The sequence below is a fragment of the Triticum urartu genome, chromosome 3 (genome assembly GCF_003073215.2).
Source record: "Triticum urartu cultivar G1812 chromosome 3, Tu2.1, whole genome shotgun sequence".
Taxonomy (NCBI): domain Eukaryota; kingdom Viridiplantae; phylum Streptophyta; class Magnoliopsida; order Poales; family Poaceae; genus Triticum; species Triticum urartu.
Genome location: NC_053024.1, coordinates 478,116,543 through 478,139,455, shown reverse-complemented (window position 1 = coordinate 478,139,455; position 22,913 = coordinate 478,116,543). Strand labels below are relative to the sequence as shown.

The following is a 22,913-nucleotide window of genomic DNA, read 5'->3' as shown; positions in this document are numbered from 1 at the left end:
CCCTTTAATCTTTCAAATATGAAGTGATCTCAGGATTGGACTAGAGTCTAATAAATCTAGATACATGTACTTCACCGCGAAAACTCCAGACATCGAGAGTTTTCAGTGAAGCGTATCAGGCTCATCATAAGGTTAACCTCTATCAGCATGTGCACAAGATGTAGCCATCTGTCCCAAACTAGGGACCATTGGGACTGAATGTTTAACGGAACCGACCCTAATATTGTACTAATAAAAGCTTCCTTACGTTGTATAATATTCTAAAGGGAAGGATATTATGTGGCTAATGGTGTGTCTCCTAACCATGTATCTTATTTATCTTGTCGTGTGGCCATTCCTAACGATAAACCCTTTTCTCACTCTTGATTTGTGTCTCGCACACACACAAGAACCAGATTTGTGTCTCGCACACACACAAGAACCAGTGCAGTGTTCATAAAAAAAGTGCAGTGAAGCTTTATTGATATACTAGCAAGATCCCGTGCATTGCACGGAACATTAAGGTGCATTTGTATGAGTAGTTTATCTTGTGAGAGAAAAGAATGAACAAAAGAAGGCCTTATTTGTAAATATAGAGAAGGGTGTAGGTATCTTATTGTAAAATTGTCATAGTTTCTTCCTATCCGTCAGATATAAATCATCACTAACTCGGTTTTTTATAAGAGTATATAGATATATAGATATATAGATATAGAAAATCTCTATACACCACAAGCTTGTTGGTGCTGAATCAGCCAAACTCCATAAACCAAACGTTAGAGCTGATTGACTTGGCTCTAATTTCAAACCCACTCCGTGTATAAGCGAATAATGTCTGCAAAGCGGGCCCAACAAAACGAAGGCATGACAAGTCTCGGACAGGGACAATGCACGGCTACTGCAGAATACTGGATTCGACCGTTACTCTTTAATTTATATTTATATATATATTTCAAGGATACATCAGGGCCTTCACAAAACGAAGAAGAAGAAAAGTTGCTGCGATGCTCAGTCCTCATCCACAAAGATAGTCTCTTGCTTGAAGAGTCCCCCAAACACGGGCCTCACCTCCTTCTTGGGAGCCGGCTGCATTGCTGCCTGCTTCACCTTCTGCGCCACCGGCTTCACGACGGCCCTCTGCGGTGCCAGCTTCTTGGCCTTGGCCTGGCCTCTCACCGTGGCGATCTGGGCCCTTGGTTCCTCCTCGTCCGAGCTCCGCGCGGTCGCTCCTACGGCTGCAAGCTGTGTGCTGAACTTGTCCCAGGAGAAGTCAGTGTTAAGCTTGAGCCCCTTGGCTCTGGTTAGAAGGTTCTCCAGCGAGGCCTGCGCCTCGTTCACGGTGCTTGCGCCAGCCTCTTCTGAGGTCGTGTCCTTCCCTTCGGTTTTGAGCTTAGTGGTGGGTTCTTCTGCATCAGCAGCTCGCTGGGAGGCCAGGGCTTCCTCCTGCGCCCTCGCATTTGCAGCAGCTTCTTGGTACTCTTTTCTTCTAATGTCCTCAGGAATAGCTCTGAAGAGGGAGATAACAATAGTTTTTGAAGTAGCAATACAAAGAAGGAAACTTGTTGTGGCACATAACTATCTTTTGTTAGTTACATTTGTGGTCAAATCTAGGCTCCAAATCTGAGAGGGACTTAAATCCGGATGGAGGTAGTACAATATTAGCACGGTTCTCTTATTAAAGTGCCACATAAAAAGGCTATCAATATCAAAGGATTCAAGAAAGAATTAGGCGGAGAAATTTTGGTTAGCCTACTCACGTTAGTGCCTCCACTGTGGGCTTGGACGTTCCCAAGGAGCTAGTTGAAACTTCCACAACCTGGAAACGAGAAATATCATTGGGAAAATTAAAGTTGAGTAAATAAGGACCCATACGTAAAACTAAATTTGAATTATAGGGTGTCTTTTCTGTCATCATACATAGCATCTAATGGTATACACAAACTTGTGAATATAAGTTTTCAAGAAAAGCACATTCGCAACCAACAAGGCCTGGTCAGAAACAACTAGGAATTAGGACTGAAAATTTTGACACGATGTCTTCACTATCAGAAATTTAGTTTAGCAAAATCTTACACTTTTCCTAAATAAACAAGCATGTGCATAGCCAAATTTAAGTAGAAGCTGGGTGTATGCTTATTACGATTATGGTGGTGTTTGGTTCTCTAGTCCTAGGACTTTTTCTGGTCCCTAGGACTTTTTGAAAAAGACTCTCAAGGAGGTGCTTCTAAGGACTTTTAGCAAAAAGTCTCAAAAAAGTCCCACCATGTTTGGTGTGCTAGGGACTTTTTCTAGTCCCAACACAAAAAAGTCCCTGAAACCAAACACCCGAGCTTTGCTACATCTACGTAAAGATTTTTACGTAACCTACATAAAAGATGAGCTGGCCTGATTTGGTTGGAGGGGAAATAGGCCCAGGCCCACCCCGTGAAAATCAGGGGGGGCGATTAGTTTAGCGTTAAGGAAAGAACGTAGCTCTACGTAGCTGGTTTCGTAAGTCTAGCATTTTTGCCAAACACCCCTTATATCCCGTTCATGCTATATTTAGATGTCCTTTAGCGTAAAAAATGTGCATAGCCAGATGGATAGAAGAGCTTAGATCCGCGTAAAGCTTCCGTTTTGAATCCCATGTAGTATTCAATGTTGCCACAGTGTAGTAAAACTATTTGGTGGTCCACACATTTTTACTGCATGCATGGTTTTATTATGACATATACACTTTTGTTTTAAACGATAAAGTCAACATGTTCATAATTTGTTCGCCGCACTTCTATGACATGCAATACAAAATTTACTGTCGATTTAAGCAAAGGGGGTGGTTCATTGGTCTCAGAAGCGTTGTTCTAACTGAAACGCAGAAGAAGAATTTTGCGTTCTCGCTAAGAATTGCGCCACCATGCAGTACATATGTTTGTTGTTCTGCAATCGGTGGCAGAATAATTATTCCACACTATTTTTGAATTGCCTTCGCTTCACTATTTGTTCTGCCTCCGAATGATGCATTGTGCCTCACCAGACAAAAACTCAGAAGCAGTGCACCATTTTTACTGCCCAAACTGTGCGGGCAGTACAAATGATTGTTTTTTTTTAAATGAAAGTACAAATGATTGTGAAATTAGAACAATAGTGCAAAACTGGGATGCGGTACAAGATTGTACTGCAAGGTAATGCAAGCAATACAATGTAAGCAATCGGATTTTTATTGCGTGATTTTTGTGTGTGCACATTTTCCACGTTTCAATTAATAACGTCTTTCATGAAATTTGATAACCAAACAGTCAATGTAAGCAATCGGATTCTAGTTAAGCATGAAAACCCCATGCGATGGTGCTAGGATAGATAGAGTTCCACATGAAACTGCCAGAGAACCCTGGATTGAATTGCCTATCAAAAACTAAATAAGGTACCCCTTTGTGTGTTAAGTTTCAGTACCTTGTTCTCTGCGATCTCAATGTTGGAGAAAACATCAGCCACAAGGGAAGCAATCTGCAACTTGGACACCTACCAAACACACAAAGCAATGCACATGATTAAGAGAAAAGCAACGACACAAAGCTTCATGTGAACTGCATTGTACTATCACAGGTTTAAACTACCTTGCCAGTGTCAGTGGAGGAAGTCGTGGTGCTGGACGAACCCTCTTTGGCCAGGACCAGCCCATACGAGCTCTCAGGGTCGTAGTCTTCAGTGAGTGACGCCTTGACTAGCGTGTAGTTGACATCGGTCTCCACTACCTTGGCCAAAAATTCACTTAGCGGCAGAGTCTGCACGCGGGAGAACAGGTTCGAGAAAAAAGACGTGAACCCATTAAGCACACTGTTCGTGGAAGCCCCATTGACGCCACCGGCGCCCTCGTCGTAGACCACCACAACATGTGCCACGCCGGCGAGGTCCGCAGCCTGCACTACCCGGAGCGCATCCTCGGTAGTGACCGGCCCGCCCTCTAATCCCTTCTCGACCGGGCCGACGGTGATCACCACCTTGGCTGCTGGGCCGATGGACTTGGCGATCGCCTCAGTGTCATCGAAATCCGACTCCACCGCGTTGAGCCGGCGTGCCTCCGCGGGGGATATGAGTCTGTACGCGGCGGCGAGCCGAGCCAACTCCTGTGCCGACGCGAGGTCCGGAACCCCGGCGCGCACGGCGAAACCTTGCCGCAGCAGCGTCTGTGCAATGCGGACACCCGTCTGCCCCGTGGCGCCCGCCACGAACACCGTCTGTTGGTCCTTCTTTCCCCTCCCTCCGGCAAACAGGGACCCTGTTCCCGGCGATGGGAAGGCCTGTATCAGTGACTTGGCGTCCTCAAACTTGCCGCTGAAGTCGACAAAGAAGGGGTTCTTCTTGGCCTCCTCATCCGCCCCAGGCTTGCCGGCGCCGACGCGGCAGAGGAAGGATGGGGCGCGGCGGCGGAGAGGGGAGGATAAGGGCCGGAAGGAAGGGGGGTTGGAGGTGAGCGCGGGCGGCATGGCGGGCTGACAGGGTGGCGTCAGGAGGACGAACAGGTGGTGGGCATGGGCGCCGTGAGATGAGGAAGAGGTGGCGATGGGTAGCGCGCGCGTGGGATGGCATGTCTGGATTGGGGGAGGTGGAGAAGGAGCCTATCGCGGGAGGCCATGTAGGCCACCGTTTATCTCCTTCGCGGGGAATCGCTGGCCGTCAGCACGCCCCACGTCCATTTCCTTGGACCCACGGCGAAGATCGCATGTTTTTCCCTAAACCAGGTTTATATTATATTATTATTTTTTGTGAGCAACCAGGTTTATATGTTAGATCAATATATATGATATAATGGAATAAACTTTGTTAAAAATTAATTAAAATAGTTATTAGACGGTTGTGTAAGTTCACCGCCTCATTGCATCTGTGTGAGCATCTGTGTTAGTCTGGACACGACCCTACGTAACTACCGCCTTTGAATGGCGGTAGATAAGGTGTACCGCTACGCCTCCACATATTATATTCTGCTCATAGCACAACGCCTAGTGAGACGAAGATGCTTGGTAAACCTTTGAGGGCATCCGACCATGGCTACACAGCATAACATAGCATCGATCATAGAAAGGGTAATGATCATATACTTAGCCATTGTATAATTATAGTGCACACTGTCAATATCAACTCATGCACAAACATGTCTATTAAACTTGGACATCCACGAATCTATGTCTATGCCAGAGTGAAAATAAAGTTCTCTTGAGTTGTTATTATGTAGATTGAATAAGTTAATGGATTCTAAACTATCAAGTGATGCAACTCTCTTCTTTTCTCTATTATTAAAAGAGACCACATGACCCTCATTTTCATTTAAGAAAATGGAATTTAAAGCTTACAATACAACGATCTATGCATTAACCGGCGCACAACCTCAATTCTCCTTTTTGAGGTTATGATTTTAGCTTTTGTTTCTCTTCCTATACAGCCATGTTGTTGGGTATATTTTCCTTTTCCTGATCCTGGGCAAATGTACAACTCTCCCTTCTTATAACGAAAACAAAGCTCCTTTAGGTGGGCAGTTTCTGCCTCCATGGGCCTTTCAAAAAGAGAAAAACTACTATTGTTTCCCATAAAAAAACAAATTGTCACACAACAAACCTCAAGGCGGTAAGTAACTGGCTATCATGGCATGTGGGTTGCGGCTCATCCAACAACTTTTTTTTAGAGGAAGCCCATTCAGCCACTTGTTGTATGGTAATAAATAATAACATCCCTAAAGTCGATTTTTGTTCACGCCCTCCAAATAGCGCGAGAGCTATATATCGATGGAACTAGCTCTCGCGCCAGGCGCATCGCCAGTAGGCCGGCCTATTATATAGTTAGTCGTTCATTGTAGTTTGCTCGCTGTATGCTAGTTGATCTAGTTCTCTCTTGGGGTTTTTATTTCATTTTCGTTTGTTTTTCTTTTATAACCGGTTTTCTGTGGAATTTCTTTACTCTTCGATATAACTTTGGTTTTCTTTGTTTGTCTTGGTATTCACTGTGTTTTTTCTTTTCTTTCTTCTATTTTTCTTGTTTATTCTTAGTTTTCACTAGATTTTTAATTTGTTTTTTTGTTTTTATTCAGTTTTCTTTGTGTCTTTCTTCCATTTTTTTATTTTCTTTGGTTTTCTTTAATTCCCTTCTTTTTCACCAGATTTCTTTGGATTTTTCCTTTTTATGTGTTTTCATTTATGGTTTTCATCGGTTCTTCTTTTCTTTCTCATTTTTATTCTTTTTCTTTCTTTCTTGAATTGAAGTGGGTTTTTTTTCTTTGTTTCTTGGTTTGGAGTGGGTTTTTTGTTTCCTTTTTATTTTGTTTATTTATTTTATTCTCGTTTTCCCTTTTTCTTTGTTTATTTTGGTTTTCATTCAACATTTTTCGTATATGTCAAGAACATATTTCTAATATAGGTTTAACATTTTTAAAATACAAGTTTAACATCCTTTTAATGCATGGTCAACATATTTTCTATACACATTTAAAACATTTTCAAGTGCTTGATTAACATTTTGAAAATACAATATTTTCAAATACTTGATTGCATCTTTTAGGTACAAGATTAACAATATTTTAATACATGGTCAAAAATATAATTAACAATTTTCAAATACTTGTTTAACTATTTTTTTCAAATGCTTCATTACCATTTCTAAATAAACTGTCAACTTTTTTCATACACATTATGTACTTTTGTATACATTTTTTCGTATAGATGGGAAACATTTACTTTATACACATTTAACATTTTTAAATGCTTGGTTAACATTTTTTTAGTATATGGTGTACATTTTTTATACACATTTTTTACATTTTTCAAATGCTTGATTGACATTTCTAAATACAACATTCAATTTTTTTAATACATGGTCAAAACAATTTCTATACACATTTCAACATTTTCAAATGCTTGATTAAAAAATACTAGTTTGACATTTTCTTAATACATGGACAATATTTTTTCTATATACATTTAACATTTTTCAAATGGTTGATTAACATTTTTCAAATGCTTGATTAGCATTTTCAAATATTTGTTTAACATTTTTTAATGCTTAATTAACATGTTTAATATATATGATCAACTTTGTTGACGCCTATTATACCTCTTTCGTATACATAAAAACATTATATATATATATATATTTAAGAAAACAAATGCTTGGTTAACATTTTTTAAAATGTTTTTATGTAAGTGTTTTGTAGTATATTTATTAAGCATATTTAGAAGTATAAACAAAAGTAAACGCAAGAAGAGGAAACGAGGTTGTGGCCTCCCACCTCTGTCCATGTCATCAAATAGCGCCGGAACAACCGGCTACAACGCTCCTCTCTATCAATTTTCTTTCGCTTTTCTTTTCTTTGGGGGTTTCAGAAAATAGCTAATTCCTCCGATCCAATGTAACTAATGCTGCTTTACGAGAAATTTAGTAAAATAATCATTTAATTTGTATTAAAGAACGTCCATTGATTGGATTAGAGGGAGTACTGTTTTTTCACAGAGTAAAAGAATTGTTATTACAAGATAAAAAATGTTCAGCAATTTAAAAGATGATCAAGAATTTTTAAAATACTTGCAAATATAAAATATGTTCATTAATTAGAAAATGAGCCTAAATTTTAATTTATGCTCAAAAAATTATTCTTGTTTATTTTTCGAGAAAACTTCTAATCTATTCAACAATGGTCAAGGTAGTATAAAGAACACCAAAAGTTAGAATTACATCCAGGTCAATATACCACCTACCGACAATTACAACCACTGGAGCAAGACGAAGACGCGCCGCCCTCATCGCCCTCCCTCATCAGAGCTGGGCAAACATTGTTGTAGCAGACAGTCGGAAAGTCGTCGTGCTAAGGCCCTATAAGACCAGCGCACCAGAACAACAACCACCACCGATGAAGAGACGTCTAGATTGGAAGAATCCAACCTGCAGACACATAGACTAACGAAGACCAGATCAAAACGGATCCGCCGAAGAGAAACGTCGATTGGATCCCACGAGATCCGCTGAAGACACACCTTCACACGCCCTCCGACAATACTAGAAACATCGCCGAGACGGGGGCTAGGCGGGGAGGACCTTATTCCATCTTCAAGAAAACGCCTCCGCCTCATCTTCCTGAGCATGGTACAAACCCAAACAAAACTCCAAAAAAATCTGAAAACAGAGCTTTCCCGCCGGCAAGGCTGGGATCCACCGCGCCCCCATGATCCAAGGACCATAGGAGACGAGGCGGACCGGCGGCGGCGCCGGCGAGAGGCAGGGAAACCCTAACTCAGAGGTTGCAGGAGGCCGGAGCGAAGGGGTATCGTTTGGATCGATCGATAGACGTTATTCTTGGTTTTTTAGAAAAGATAATTAAAACAATGTTCACATATTTAGAAACAAAATTTCAAAAATATTTTAAAATTTTCATTAGGTTTATAAAAAACACTTATGACTTTTAAAAATGGTCTCGAATTTTGAAAATATTCTCGTATTACAATATGATCAGGAATTCAGAAAATGTTCACGAAATTATTTTACTTTTTGTCAAATATTTATGAATTTTAAGCAGGTGAAAATATAATAAAGGAAAAATAAATAAATAAAAATAAAACCTGAAGAGAACTAATGAAAACAATTAAGGAACTAAACATATACAGTAGAAGAACAAAATGGGAATAAAAACAACTAATGGACCAGCAATAATCACATGGCGACTAGAGAAGTTGAGCAGCCCCATATGCGCTACGTCGACATTCTTTCGCTGGAAGCAATAAATATGGTTTTCCATATTTCTGATGGCTTCTCTAAGTTGAAGTTTTTTTTGTCGAGATCTCTACAGATAAAGTAAAAGTAGAAGTAGTGAATCTTTGGGATAACATGTAGCAATTTAAAGGTTATTTTACTCTTTATTATTATTGTTGTTGTTGTTGTTGTTGTTGTTGTTGTTGTTGTTGTCTATATGAAGTCTGTTTTCTATTATCCCCAAGAAAATACTGCGAGAAAAAACTAAGATTTCACCACACACGAGGTGATTTGTCATAGTGACGAGCCCTTCAAGCACGAATCCCAAAGCGGGCACAACGCCATGTCTGACTATATTCACATAATTGTTTTGATACAAACATTTGGCATTGCCAATATTTGACAAGCCAACATTTGGCAAAATGAAAAGCTGCCAATATTAGCATGCCAACTTTTGGCATCAAATCAATATAACTACTGAAGGCTCAAAAAGCAAACGGCAGTGGGCTCACCATCAGCACCCAGAAGCCACCAACAAATTGACAACAGGCACACAGTCTAGTTGCTGTTCTATTCCACAACTGAGCTTGCTGCTTCAGGCTTTACACAGTGGCCTGACTCAGGAGGTAATAACTAGTGCTTCTGCTCAACCGAAAGAGGCCGGCTGCTCAGCTGCCAGATCCTCAAGGGTTCAGTTCCCAGCCAAGAATCCCAGATGCCTTATCCCGTTATCCACTGGCCTTTTGTCCAGGCATGCGATGCGATTGACAACCGACGCCGAGCCAGTAACCGACGGAGTTAGGCCGAGCCGATATTTCTAATTGCGATCAGGACGGCCTTACGTACTAACCCAAGGCCATAACCCTAGCCACCCTACTTCCAAGTTGCCAATTCTTGTATTCATGTCTGAAAAGTAGCTGGCCATCAAGCCCACCGCCGGCCGATACATGTCAGCCTCCATTAGCATTTCTATTCAGGCATTGACTTTGTTAATGATATCCTTTTGGTTGTCTCTTATAATTTTCTTTTTGACTCCACTACAGCCGCTAAAGCCCAGCCAGTCGGCAACTTCAGTCAACGCCTGGCTGACGACGATCGGGAAGTTCAAGGCCATCTTCAAGTCTTACTTGAATCTCCAACAAATTAATAAATGGTATTGGAAAGTGTCAAGGCTGTGCATTTCCTTGTCTTTCGACATGCGCAACAAAAAAGCCAAGTGTTCAAGTTGCCTTTAGCAGGGATCAACATAACCTATCATTTGTTCATCATGGTAAGAGAGCGAAAGGGTAACTCGCAACTGATTCTTCAAGTTGAAAACATTTGTTCGTCAACATCTTCGTATTCTCAAAGCCTCTTGATTGGGCCCGACTCATACTGAAATCTGCACTCCTCGACAAATAATAGTAACTGAAAAGCAAACGCACAATTGGGCTCCTCTCATCCTACTGTATCCAAGTAGTAGAAAAGAAATGCTAGCTCGCGCTGTCAGATTTCCCGTCGCAGAAAAGAAATGATAGTATTCAACACTTGGCCCCTTGTGCGATGAACCACGGCACACTGGATATGAAGCGAAATGGCATATTTGTCCAAGTTAAGGCACTGTTTGCAGGTCTGTGGTCTCTTTACAGCTGCAGCCTGCAAAGGACGGTTCCCAGATGGTGGGTGCACCGTCACTCAACACAGATGGGTTTGTTTAACCGTGACACTTTTCTAGCATGCGACCTGGCTGGTTTTAGAGGATAGGGTTCGGTTCCAGGTTCCAGCGTCCTCTTCCATAGAATCACTTTTCTTCCATGGCATATGGCATGGTTCAGAGCATCTGTGTGTCAATGGTCCGTCACTTCCTTAATGCATCAGCTCGAAATCAAATCACGTCGTCTCGACTGATAAACCCCCGAGACATGCTCTGTGTCGTATCTCATGCGATGTTCTTTCAACAACCTCCTCGCATCCATGTTCGTGGACACGTCGTCAAACTGTAACGGGGTAAAAAGAAAGAAATCATCACTCATCAATTCGTTCTTTCTTGCAATGGATATGAGCAAGTAAGAAAATGTGAAAACGGTTGACCTACTCCAGTCTCAGAGCTGGTCCAACCAAAAGGAGCACTAGTATAGTTCCAACTGGCGCATGGTTTACCATATGCCCCAATGGAACAGCTATCCTTGGAATTCTGGAAGAAATGGCTAGTGTGATCATGGGATGGTGAGGCTACTGACGCTTGACTTTTTAGTTTAAGCATAGACCGTACCGAACACTTGACTTGCGCAGCTGCCTGCATTCTGGCGCGTATTGACCTTGGCGGGCCGTTGAACTCGAGCCGAGCGTCGAGTTCGGCGCAGCAACGTGAGCTCTCGCGGATCTCCAGATTTTGTTGGTAGGTTCGCGCGCCTGCCTCGCTCCAGATCTAACGCGTTCACAACGTGCGGGCATGGCATGTGCCACCGCCGACACGCGCGGTCCGGGGCCAAACCGACCGGCGCGAGCTGCCGCCGAACAGGATCCGGCGCCTGATTCTGATTCCATCCGGATCGGCGGTGTCCCGGCGCTCCGCGTGCGTGGTGACCATGTCATACGTGTTCTCCGCCGCTTTGCGACGGAGTGGATGAATCGGATGTGCGTGCGCCCACTCGCCAGCTTGCCAGGTTGCGCCGCGCTGGGGCGCACGTCCGTCCGACGCGTCCCACCACCGCCGCTCCAGACGGATCGAGCAAGAGGGAGAGAGGGGCCGACAGGGCGCCGGCACCGTGAGTAGGGCGTCGAGCATCTCCCTCCATGCCCACTGTTGAAATGGAAGGAGCGGTGCATCCGACGCACATCCCAGTTTGCCGGCCCGTTGCGGCCCGGTCTGGCCCTTTTGGGCCGGCCGCCGCAGGAACGCCGTGGCACTCACCATGCCACCATGCCAGTGTGCGAGCTGGGGGTTTCCCTTTTCGGTCGGGCGACAGGGAATCGGCCGGCTCTGCACGATCAAGCCCGAACCATGCGTCGCGGAGAATGAGGCGCCGGCTAGGAGCAGAGGATAAGATATGTGAACAGTGTTTTTGCACAGCCTGGATGGATGGAACTGCTGCTGCTGCTGCTACCGGCAATTGGCATTGGCACTAGCAGACAGTGGCCGAGTGCATTGGCAATTTGCGCAGCCTCGATCGGTGACAGCGGTTGAATGCACTGCTGCGATGCACGTACAGTGCACATAGCTGTAAATAGAGGTGGGTGAAAAGGCACCAACTCTAGGAGGAGTCGGTCACATTGTCGAGATCTGTGTTCTCATCTTTGAATCCTGACCAAAATTTGATTTCTTCCCGGTCTACCGCAGAATTAACTACAGCAGGATGTTGCTGAGAGGGTGCTTGGATCCAAGAGACTATTTTTAGTCTGACTAAAAATAGTCTCTTTTAGGCCTCCTTTGGTTTGTAGGATTTTTGTAGGAATTCTATAGGATAGGATTTGTAAAGAAAAAATTCCTTTGAAGCCCTTTGGTTTGTAGGAATGGATTCCTATTCCTACCTTCACGTTTTGGAGGAAAAAAAAACATTAGCCTAGACTCAATGAAAAAAATCCTATCTTATACACCAAATGACATCACTTTCTCTATAGGAATTGACATGCATGTCATCTCACTTCCTATGATTTTCATATTCCTATAAAATTCCTATCCTATGAACCAAAGAAGACCTTAGAGGCTAAAGTTCCAAGCACCCCTCACTAAAGAGAGGCTAGGACTAGTCTTGAGGCTAAAATTTTTTAGTCATAGGAAACCTACTAAAATATGTATTAGCCCTCTCTCTCATCATTTAATGTCTCTCCTTTAACACATGCGAGTTCTGGATTGGAGGGTTTGGAGGATAATAAATGCTCAATAACTTGATTTGAGTCTCTTTAGTATTTGGATCCAAACATGGACGAGGCTAGCAAGTTTTTGTCCCACTACTTTTAGTCATGGGACTAAAACGTATCCAAGCACCCTCTGAGTGCGTAGTAGTGTGACCGTGGAGGCCAAGTACCCCTACCCAAAGTTCAACGGTGGGTTTGGTGGAGCAAACCCGTCCTTACTCCGATGAGATATCATTACTCTGTTGCGGACTCACAGGGCGCAATGTCAAAGCATGCACCCAAAGCCCAAAGCCCCTTTTGGGCGCACGCGTTGACCTCCGCTTCTGACACGCTTACACGATTACTCCACAGAGGAGGAGAGAATGGGGTTCTTCCCTGCGATGCGAGCCGAATCAGCAGCCACCGGTGTCGCGGCATTTTGCTTTCTCGGCAGTTGATCCGATCGTCCCTGACCGAGAAGGCGGCGGTGCACGTCCAATCTTGACCGGTGCGGCGGCACGGCACCGCTGGTTTAAGTGGGCGGTCGCATCGCGCAGCTGACCTGACAGGCACGCCCTATCTATTGCACTAACCACGCTCGTGCTTCACATGTGTGCATCTATTCTGGCTCAGAAAATAAGAGCCTATTTTTGCTCTGTACTGACGCTCGTGAGTCCCATTTAATCACACGGAAATCACGAGCAGTACTACGTCCCCCGTTATACAACGCGGAGCAGGATCGCCCTGGCGGTTTTCCGATCTCGTGTTCCTCGTTCTCAGTTTCCTGAAGAACCACGCGGAACGCAGAGTGCATATTGTATTTTTGGGCCTCACGCAAAGGAGAGCATATTGTATTGCTGCACCGCCACAAAAACAACACGAGGACACTGATTCGCTGAGCAGGCAGAAATAACGACGACAGTGGGATGCATGGGCCAAGCGCCTGCATGTGCAGGAGAGGAGAGGAGATGGATGCGTTTGACGGCGGCATGTGCAGCGAGCGAGCGGGCGGCCGTCGGTTGATTGAGCCGCCGCGCGTTCCCACCCACACAAACGCACGGGAAAAAGAAGGAAACAGCGTCCAATTGCCGCGCGTGGGTCGAACGCACAAGCCACGCTTTCTGGCTCGCCAAGTTGAGCATTGACACACACCAAACACCTTCCCCGCCACCCCGATCGGCCCCCTAATCTAACAAATCCCCACCCAATTAGCTCCAAGTCGTCTTCCCCTTCCCCTTCGCTTGCCTCCATGGATATATAAACGCGCGCAACCACAGCCCACCAGAACCCAACGCACACCAAACAAAAACAACAGGAACGAGATCGCCGGCGCATCCCATCCCAGAGCAACCACACACGCAAGACAAGCAAGAATGGCGATCGCCGTGAGCGGGCACTGGACGCGCCTGCGGACGCTCGGCTGCGGCGCGTCGGGGGCCGTGGTCTCCCTGGCGGCAGACGGCGCGTCGGGGGAGCTGTTCGCGGTCAAGTCGGTGCGCGCGGCGGACGCGGCGCAGCTGAGCCGGGAGCAGGGGATCCTCTCCGGGCTGTCCTCGCCGCACGTCGTGGCCTGCATCGGCGGCGGCGGCGCCCGCGACGGCTCCTACCACCTCTTCCTCGAGTTCGCCCCCGGCGGCTCGCTCGCCGACGAGGCCGCGAGGAATGGGGGCCGCCTGGAGGAGCGCGCCGTCCGGGCGCACGCGGCGGACGTCCTGCGCGGGCTCGCATACATCCACGGCAAGTCGCTCGTGCACGGCGACGTCAAGTCGAGGAACGTGGTGATCGGCGCCGACGGGCGCGCCAAGATCGCCGACTTCGGGTGCGCGAGGTCCCTCGGCGAGGCGAGGCCGATCGGAGGCACGCCGGCGTTCATGGCCCCGGAGGTGGCCCGTGGGGAGGAGCAGGGCCCGGCCGCCGACGTGTGGGCTCTCGGCTGCACGGTCGTCGAGATGGCCACCGGGCGCGCGCCGTGGGGCGAGATGGACAACGTCCTTGCCGCCGTCCACCGGATAGGGTACACGGACGCCGTGCCGGAGGTGCCGACGTGGCTGTCAGCGGAGGCCAAGAGCTTCCTCGCCATGTGCTTCGCGAGGGACGCGCGCGAGCGGTGCACGGCGGCGGAGCTCCTGGAGCACCCGTTCGTGGCATTGCAGGCAGGAGAGGCCAAGGCCAGGTGGGTGTCGCCCAAGAGCACGCTCGACGCCGCATTCTGGGAATCGGAGACCGACGAGGAAGAGGAGGAGGTTTCAGAGAGCCCGTGCGAGAGGATCAAGTCATTGTCCTGCTCCGTCTTGCCGGACTGGGATTCCGACGAAGGCTGGGTCGACGTGCTCGGCGAGGAGTGTGAAGAAGCTTGCGATTCACCAGCAGCAACCAAGGGGCCGGCTGATGTGTCGAGCAGGGCGCCAAGCAAGGTGCTCGGGTCCCCGGCGGTGCCAGCTGAAGACGCAGCTGTCGTCGGCACCCTTTCAAGTGACGAATTGGACGCAGAGGATGAGCCTTTCGGTGACGATATCATCCTGGCCGCTGATCCTTTGGTGGACCGCCAGATCCAAGTGTGTTGGAGTTCAGATAGATATGTGCTTTCATCATCACTTGTACCCTGTAATAATCGAATCGATGCAATAGAAAAGTTCCGGTTTCCACAAATTTTGCCGCGCCGTTCTGACCATCTATCTTGCGTTCCTACTCTGTTCTGGACCCGTTCTGATAGACTACGTACTGAATTTTCTACCCGTGCGTGGAGAACACAGTGCGCCTTCTGTACACTCCAACTCACAACAAAAATCTTGCTACAACTTACACTACAGTACTAACTCTTTTTTTTCAAAAAAGGGTCACCTCGGACTCTGCATCAGAACGATGCATACGGTCAACTACAGTATTAACTAGTAGCGGATAAGTGACCACGCAGTAGAGAAGAGCATTGCTTTGCCTGTGATAGCACGGCAAGAAAAGAAAACCCTCCGCAAAACGACTGTTTCCTTGTGCAGAGAAGCGAAGCTAGACGTTGGACGAAGCGTGCGGTTTATCCCATGCCGAAGAATTCCATCACAGGTCGATAACACGCGGCCGGATGGATCGTCTCGGCCTCTCGGCCACGAAACGGGCGGGCCGACTTGGGGGTGGCGGCGTCAGCCCACGCCATCCCGTCCACTTGATTAATGAATGAATGGCGCGGCAAGAAGAAAGCCTCCCGTCCCGAGTGGGAAAGCCAGCGACGGCGGCGCGGGCGTCCGCTCAAGCAAAGGGCGGAGAAGAAAAGAAGTCCGTACGTACCCGCCCCTTTCAATTCGCGATAGGGGTCAGGGAAAATGGGATGAATATATGCCAGCCGCCCAAGCCACCGCCCGGGGAGACACCTGTACTACCATCTTCTAGCGAGCGGCGCATCGCCATGCGGATGCATCTCTGGGTGGCGCTCGTCGGTGCGTGCGTGCATGGGGCCCGGCGGCCGGCGCCGGCTGACGCAGCCCATGTATCACCGGTTCCATCACGCCGCACTGCTGCCACATGCGATGAGTACGAGCACGGCGGGCGGCGCGGCTGCCGTCCTTGGGTGATTGTCCGGCCGTCACGTACCGCCACTGGTTAAGCCAATACGTGTGCGTACGTGTCGATCGCGGCGCGGCGTGGAGGCCCTGAGCTCAGTCGCCAGTCGGCCGCCAAGTCTGTCTGGTTCCGCAGCTCGCGCGTCGGCCGGCGCCGCCTATCATCGTCGCCAAGATTTTTGCAACTTTCGGGAGCGCGCTCTAGAGACGGGCGCCGTCTGATTGGGCCGCGCCGCACGGGATAAGGACTACTCTGCTGCTACGGAAGATGCGAGAGCATCCTATGGAATCCACGGGGGAATGGCATTTGGGTCTGGGAAATGATATGGCTGCCGACTCGACTCGTGCGACGGAAGAGTCCACGCCTCTCGGGTTGCCTCGCTCGCTCTCGAGGCCTCCCCTGTCTGTCTCTCTTGGTCGCCGCTGCGTGCTCTCTGTCGTTGCTTTCACGCATACGTACTTGGGTTGGGAACACGGTGATGAGGCTCAAGGGTTCTAGAGAGGTCTAGAACGTTTTGGCTTCCCGTTTCTGGAAAGATCCAGAACGTTTCGGCTCCTGCTTCTGGATTTTTGGTGAGTGGGGATTCGTTGGACGAACTTTAAGCCGTTTGGATGATGGTTGCCGGGTGGCATGCTATTACGTCGACACGTGCCATGTACTAATCGCTATCCAGCAAAATTGTAGGTGAACAGGACTGGAGAAACTCGGTGTCGTCGTGGCCAACTCAGCCTCCCAGCTCATTTCTAGAGAAAAACCAAAACTCAGCGACCAAGCGTGCTTTGGCGGCACCAAACGACTACAGGTGGAACGGCCCGTGATTTTAGACCAACCGGCTGCAAACATCTGCAGAGTGAGGCGATATAGGATTAAGCTTTTGATCAAACTCGTACTCTTGGTATACTACTGCTTGTAACAATGCGTGCACTCCTCTCAGCTATGTCTGCATTATGTGTTCCAATGGCGTTTACACGCATTCACAATTCTAATGGTCATCTTACGGGAAAGGCAAATCTAATGCTCCAGTGCAACAGTGCATACACATGAATAAAGGAGGAATAGTGAAGGGCTGACTTCCCTCCTGCTAGTCATTTCGTTCTTGGCGTGCCGTGCCAACACTACAGAGAAGTCAAACAGCTGTATAACCCAATACAGAAAGCAAAAGAAAAGAAGACGACGCCATCATGACTCCGCAAATGTCAACTGAGCTCAGGAGGGCCTACGCACCCGGCCGCAGCGCCTCACCGTTCGCCGATCAACTGCTAGTCGTATTATTAATGTCGACTAGATTCGCAAAAAAGAAAAAGTGTCGACAACACAACACTACGGCGTCCCTACCATGGTGTTTTATATATATAGGAAGTGTGTGCGCTCTATTCTACATCGCGTCAGTACTCCGCAGTGTCTTGGGCTAACATAATTAAATAAATTCCGGGGTAGTACCCTCTATTATCCACTGCTTTTCTATGAAAGGGCACAGAAATTCTAATAAAATTTGAGGCAACGCAAGTATAACGCCGCCCGTTATGACGCCGCGACGTGTCGTGCTGCTGAACAAAAACGCCAGCACTTTTCCGGCTTCCCCACGCGAAAAATGTACTCCAACGAAGAGGAGACACTTGTCGAGGGGACAAGTGCGACAGGTAATGGTGGATTCGGGGCGGAGCACCTACCAACAATGCCAACTCACTACCACGAGTGTCCCGTAGTAGTATAACGAAGATAAGTTCAGGTCTTTTTTAGGTTCTGCCGTGAGCTAATAAGCTGAGCTACGAATGATTCGATCGGATGGATGCGAGGCGGGTTGTCACCTCGCTGGCTTGGCCTGGCCAGGGGGGTGTTCATCGCCAAGCCAAGCCGTGGTTACTTCACGACAAGGCCCAAACAAGTTTACACAGATGAAACCATGCAGTGGCACTGCCAGCCATGCGGTTGCGGACACATTCCGCGGGCAGCAAAATGAGGCAGAGCGGCAGGCAGTACGTATCCATTTCTGACCACCGCTGGACGGAGTTAGTAGTTTGATTGCATCAAACTTGCTCGCCGCCGCCTGCGGTGTGGAAATACAATATGGGATGGACCGTCGGACGAGATAACCTGAGGCTGACATATGTGCAACCCACCGAACAGTTCGTTCTAGCGAGCGAGTCGTGTCGTCCCTAGGCAGGCAGCCGGGCAGGCGGGCGGCGAGGGTTTGCCAAATGCGGGCCGGGCGATCAACTCTGTGCCGGCTACGTGCGCCGCTCCTCCTGCTCTTCCGCGCCACGCGCGTCGCTGCATGAACCACATGTATGCGCCTGTCGCGCACGCGGCCGCGGTGGAGCACGCGCGCGCGCAGATAAACTTTGGGTTGGGTTGCCACCGGAGGCTCTCGCGGTGCTTCACCTCACGTTTCTTCAACGGTGGAGTGCCGGGTACGTAGGGGGAAAAAACTTCTTCAGTTTATCTGCATGCGTTTCCAAAGGAAAATAATACTACTGGTTCATATTGAGGTAAGGGTGACAGAACATCTCGCTCAGCCGATAGATACTACAACACGGTTTCGAAAAAAAAGAGGTAGACACAACACAAAAAATATAAGGCCGACTAGATCACCATTTTAGTGATCTATAAAAGATTTTATATTAGTTTACAGAGTAGAGCACAACTGATATTCCATGCAAAAAAAAAAGAACAGCCACATATTACTCCTTTTTGAGTTTTTTTTTGACAAATGTTGTACTTTATTAATTTAAAATAGAGCATCAAGATGATACAAACTCAATGAGTATACATCCGACCTCTACATAACTAAAATACAAACAGCCAATACCAACGTACATAGAAAGAACCACATCAACAAATACCAAAGTCATACAAGACCGAAGTTATGTCAAGGAGGATATGGAAAACAAGAGAAAGAGAAAAAAAAGATAGATACTACAACACGCTTTCAAAAAAGAAAAAAAAAGATACAACACAACAAATATAAGACCTCATTACTTTAGTGATCTAAAAGATTTTTTATTAGTTTACACAGTATAATGTCTAGATTTTCCTGTAATTTAGTATGCAGATGACACCATCCTTGTATTCCCTGCAATCCCATCTCAGCTTTGGCAAGTAAAAACTCTTCTAATGCACTATACTAATTACATTGGTCTCAAAGTGAATTATAACAAATTCATTCTTGTGCCTTTGAATATTCATGAGGATACCTTGCCAGGATTGTTGCAAATTTTGGGGTGCAAACTTGTCAAGCTTGCCTTTACTTACTTTGGTTTGCCAATAGGTATTGCACAGCTGAAAATCGATGATTTCTCCCCCATAATGCAAAGAGTGGAAAGACGACTCACGGGATGCTCCACACTTCTCTCATATGATGGGAAACTACTCTTAATCAAGTCTGTATTTTCCCTACTTCCCATATTCTTTATGTGTACTCTGGCTCTGCCTGTGGGAGTGATCAACCAACTCCAAAAGTATCTGAGGAATTTCTTATGGAGGAAATTTGACTCAACAGAAAGAAATGTCTCTACTGACTTGGGATAAGATCTGCAAACCAAAGACCCAAGGAGGATTGGGAATTCTGGGCATATATCTCCATAACAAGGTCCTCATGAAAAATGCGCATAAGTTCCTCAATTAGGAAGATCTCCCTTGGGTGAATCTTATTTGGGAAGTTTATTACTCAGCTCCCCTCCCATGGGATAAGAAGGAAGGCTCCTTCTGGTGGGAAATAAATTTCAGCTTAATACCCTCCTACAAGCAATCAACAACATGCATGGCAAGGTCTGGCTCTCTCCTATCCACTTTTGGACTGATAATTGGAAGTAAGAACTTCTAGCCCAACCTTTTCCCGAGCTACACTCTTTTGCCACGGATGAAAGTGAAAGATCGTGGATGTCGCCTAGGGGGAGGGGGTGAATAGGCGCTTTAAAATAATTACGGTTTAGGCTTGAACAAATGCAGAATAAACCTAGCGGTTAATTTGCCAAGCACAAAACCTAAAACAACTAGGCTCACCTATGTGCACCAACAACTTATGCTAAGCAAGATAAACTACTAGGTGATAGCAAGATATATGATAAGAAACAATATGGCTATCATAAAGTAAAGTGCGTAAGTAAAGAGCTCGGGTTTTCCCCGAAGTATTTCCCTCAGTTTTTGAGAACCAAGGTATCAATCCAGTAGGAGCCCACGCTCAAGTCCCTCGTACCTGCACAAAGCGATAGCTACTCACAACCAACGCGATTAGGGGTTGTCAAGCCCTTCACGGTCACTTACGAGAGTGAGATCTAATAGATAGAATATTTTTGATATAAATATACAAAGTAAAAAGTACAAGCAAAGTAAATAGCAAAACAATATAAAAGTGATGGAGATTGATATGATGAGAATAGACCCGGGGGCCATAGGTTTCACTAGTGGCTTCTTTCAAGAGCATAAGTATTCTACGGTGGGTGAACAAATTACTGTTGAGCAATTGATAGAATTATGCATAATTATGAGAATATCTAGGCATGATCATGTATATAGGCATCACGTCCGTGACAAGTAGATCGAAACGATTCTACATCTACTACTATTACTCCACTCATCGAAAGTGGGAGCAATTAGCTAGAGTAGCTCCATGCAAAGCATTGTAGACATAGAAAATTTGCAAAATACATACGACTCTGAATGTGGCAGACCCGTTGACTAAATTTCTCTCACAAGCAAAACATGATCATTCTTTGGGTGTTAATCACATAGAGATATGAACTAGATTATTGACTCTAGTAAACCCTTTGGGTGTTAGTCACATGGAGATGTGAACTAATCACATAAAGATGTGAAACATTGGTGTTAAATCACATAACGACGTGAACTAGATTATTGACTCTAGTGCAAGCGGGAGACTGAAGGAAATATGCCCTAGAGGCAATAATAAAGTTGTTATTTATATTTCCTTATATCATGATAAATGTTTATTATTCATGCTAGAATTGTATTATCCGGGAACTTAGTACATGTGTGAATACATAGACAAACAGAGTGTCACTAGTATGCCTCTACTTGACTAGCTCGTTGATCAAAGATGGTTATGTTTCCTAGTCATAGACATGAGTTGTCATTTGATTAACGGGATCATATCATTAGGAAAATGATGTGATTGACTTGACCTATTCCGTTAGCTTAGCACTTGATCGTTTAGTATGTTGCTATTGCTTTCTTCATGACTTATACATGTTCCTATGACTATGAGATTATGCAACTCCCGTTTACCGGAGGAACACTTTGTGTGCTACCAAACGTCACAACGTAACTGGGTGATTATAAAGGTGCTCTACAGGTGTCTCCGAAGGTACTTGTTGAGTTGTCGTATTTTGAGATTAGGATTTGTCACTCCGATTGTCAGAGAGGTATTTCTGGGCCCACTCGGTAATGCACATCACTATAAGCTTTGCAAGCATTGTAACTAATGAGTTAGTTGCAGGATGATGTATTACGGAACGAGTAAAGAGACTTGCCGGTAATGAGATTGAACTAGGTATTGAGATACCGACGATCGAAATTCAGGCAAGTAACATACCGATGACAAAGGGAACAACGTATATTTTTATGCGTTTTGACTGATAAAGATCTTCGTAGAATATGTGAGAGCCAATATGAGCATCCAGGTTCCGCTACTGGTTATTGACCGGAGACGTGTCTCGGTCATGTCTACATAGTTCTCGAACCCGTAGGGTCCGCACGCTTAAAGTTCGGTGACGATCGGTATTATGAGTTTTTGTGTTTTCATGTACCGAAGGTAGTTCGGAGTCCCGAATGAGATCGGGGACATGACGAGGAGTCTCGAAATGGTCGAGACGTAAAGATCGATATATTGGACGACTATATTCGGACATCAGAAAGGTTCCGAGTGATTCGGGTATTTTTTGGAGTACCGGAGAGTTATGGGAATTCGCCAGGGAGTAGATGGGCCTTATTGGGCTTTAGGGGAAAGAGAGAGGAGAGGCTGCGTGCCCCCCAAGGCCTAGTCCGAATTGGAGGGGCGGCGCCCCCTCCTTCCTTCTCTTCTCTTTTCCCTTTCCTTCTCTCCTACCCCTACTACTTGGAAGGGCTCCTAGTTCTACTAGGAAAGGGGAAATCCTACTCCCGGTGGGAGTAGCACTCCCCTAGGGCACGCCATAGAGAGGGCCGGCCCTCTCCCTCCTCCACTCCTTTATATACGGGGAGAGGGGCATCCCTTGGAGACATAACAATTGATCTCTTGATCTCTTAGCCGGAGCGGGTCTAGATTGGTTTTCGCTAGCTACAGAGGCTTGCGGCGACGGAACTCCCGATCTAGGTTTCTTTCTGGAAGTTTGGGTATATATAAGAGGTGTTGGAGTCGGGAACAAGTCAGGGGGTCCCCGAGGCGGCCACAAGGTAGGGGGGCGCGCCCCCACCCTCGTGGTGGCCTAGGGACTCTTCTTGCCCATCTCCGGTACTTCGTGGGCTTCTTCTGGTCCAAAAATGATCTCCGTGAAATTTCAGGTCAATTGGACTCCATTTGGTTTTACTTTTCTGCGATACTCAAAAACAAGGAAAAAACAGAAACGTTGGAGACGTATCATGAGTCCGCCCCGATTTAATAGGTCAGTCCCAAAAATCATATAAAATACCATATAAATGAATATAATACATCCAAGGTTGATAATATAATAGCATGGAACAATCAAAAATTATAAATACGTTGGAGACGTATCAGGAGTCCGCTCCGATTGGATTGAATTTTTTATCCCACCCACCCTCATGTCAAGTATTGCCCAAGTAATTCAGGGCCTCCCGACGTCTTGGACCTAATCTATATAAAACAACGAGCCCGGGAGACAGTCCGACAGTTTTGGTCGAGATTC

At 46.4% G+C, this 22,913-nt stretch overlaps 2 protein-coding genes across 2 annotated transcripts; one reads left to right on the top strand and one right to left on the bottom strand.

Moving 5' to 3' along the window:
- Positions 1–875: 875 nt before the first annotated feature.
- Positions 876–4,553, bottom strand: LOC125544456 (protein PLASTID TRANSCRIPTIONALLY ACTIVE 16, chloroplastic). Its single transcript, XM_048708158.1, has 4 exons — positions 3,573–4,553; positions 3,409–3,477; positions 1,737–1,795; positions 876–1,486 (listed from the first exon to the last, which is right to left on the bottom strand). Exons 1-4 carry the CDS (start codon positions 4,440–4,442, stop codon positions 988–990), a joined length of 1,497 nt encoding a protein of 498 aa, XP_048564115.1. The 5' UTR covers positions 4,443–4,553; the 3' UTR covers positions 876–987.
- Positions 4,554–13,691: 9,138 nt separating this feature from the next.
- Positions 13,692–15,317, top strand: LOC125546887 (mitogen-activated protein kinase kinase kinase 17-like). The gene has a single exon (XM_048710986.1). The coding sequence runs from the start codon at positions 13,875–13,877 to the stop codon at positions 15,315–15,317; it is 1,443 nt and encodes a 480-aa protein (XP_048566943.1). The 5' UTR covers positions 13,692–13,874.
- The last annotated feature ends 7,596 nt before the right edge of the window (positions 15,318–22,913 follow it).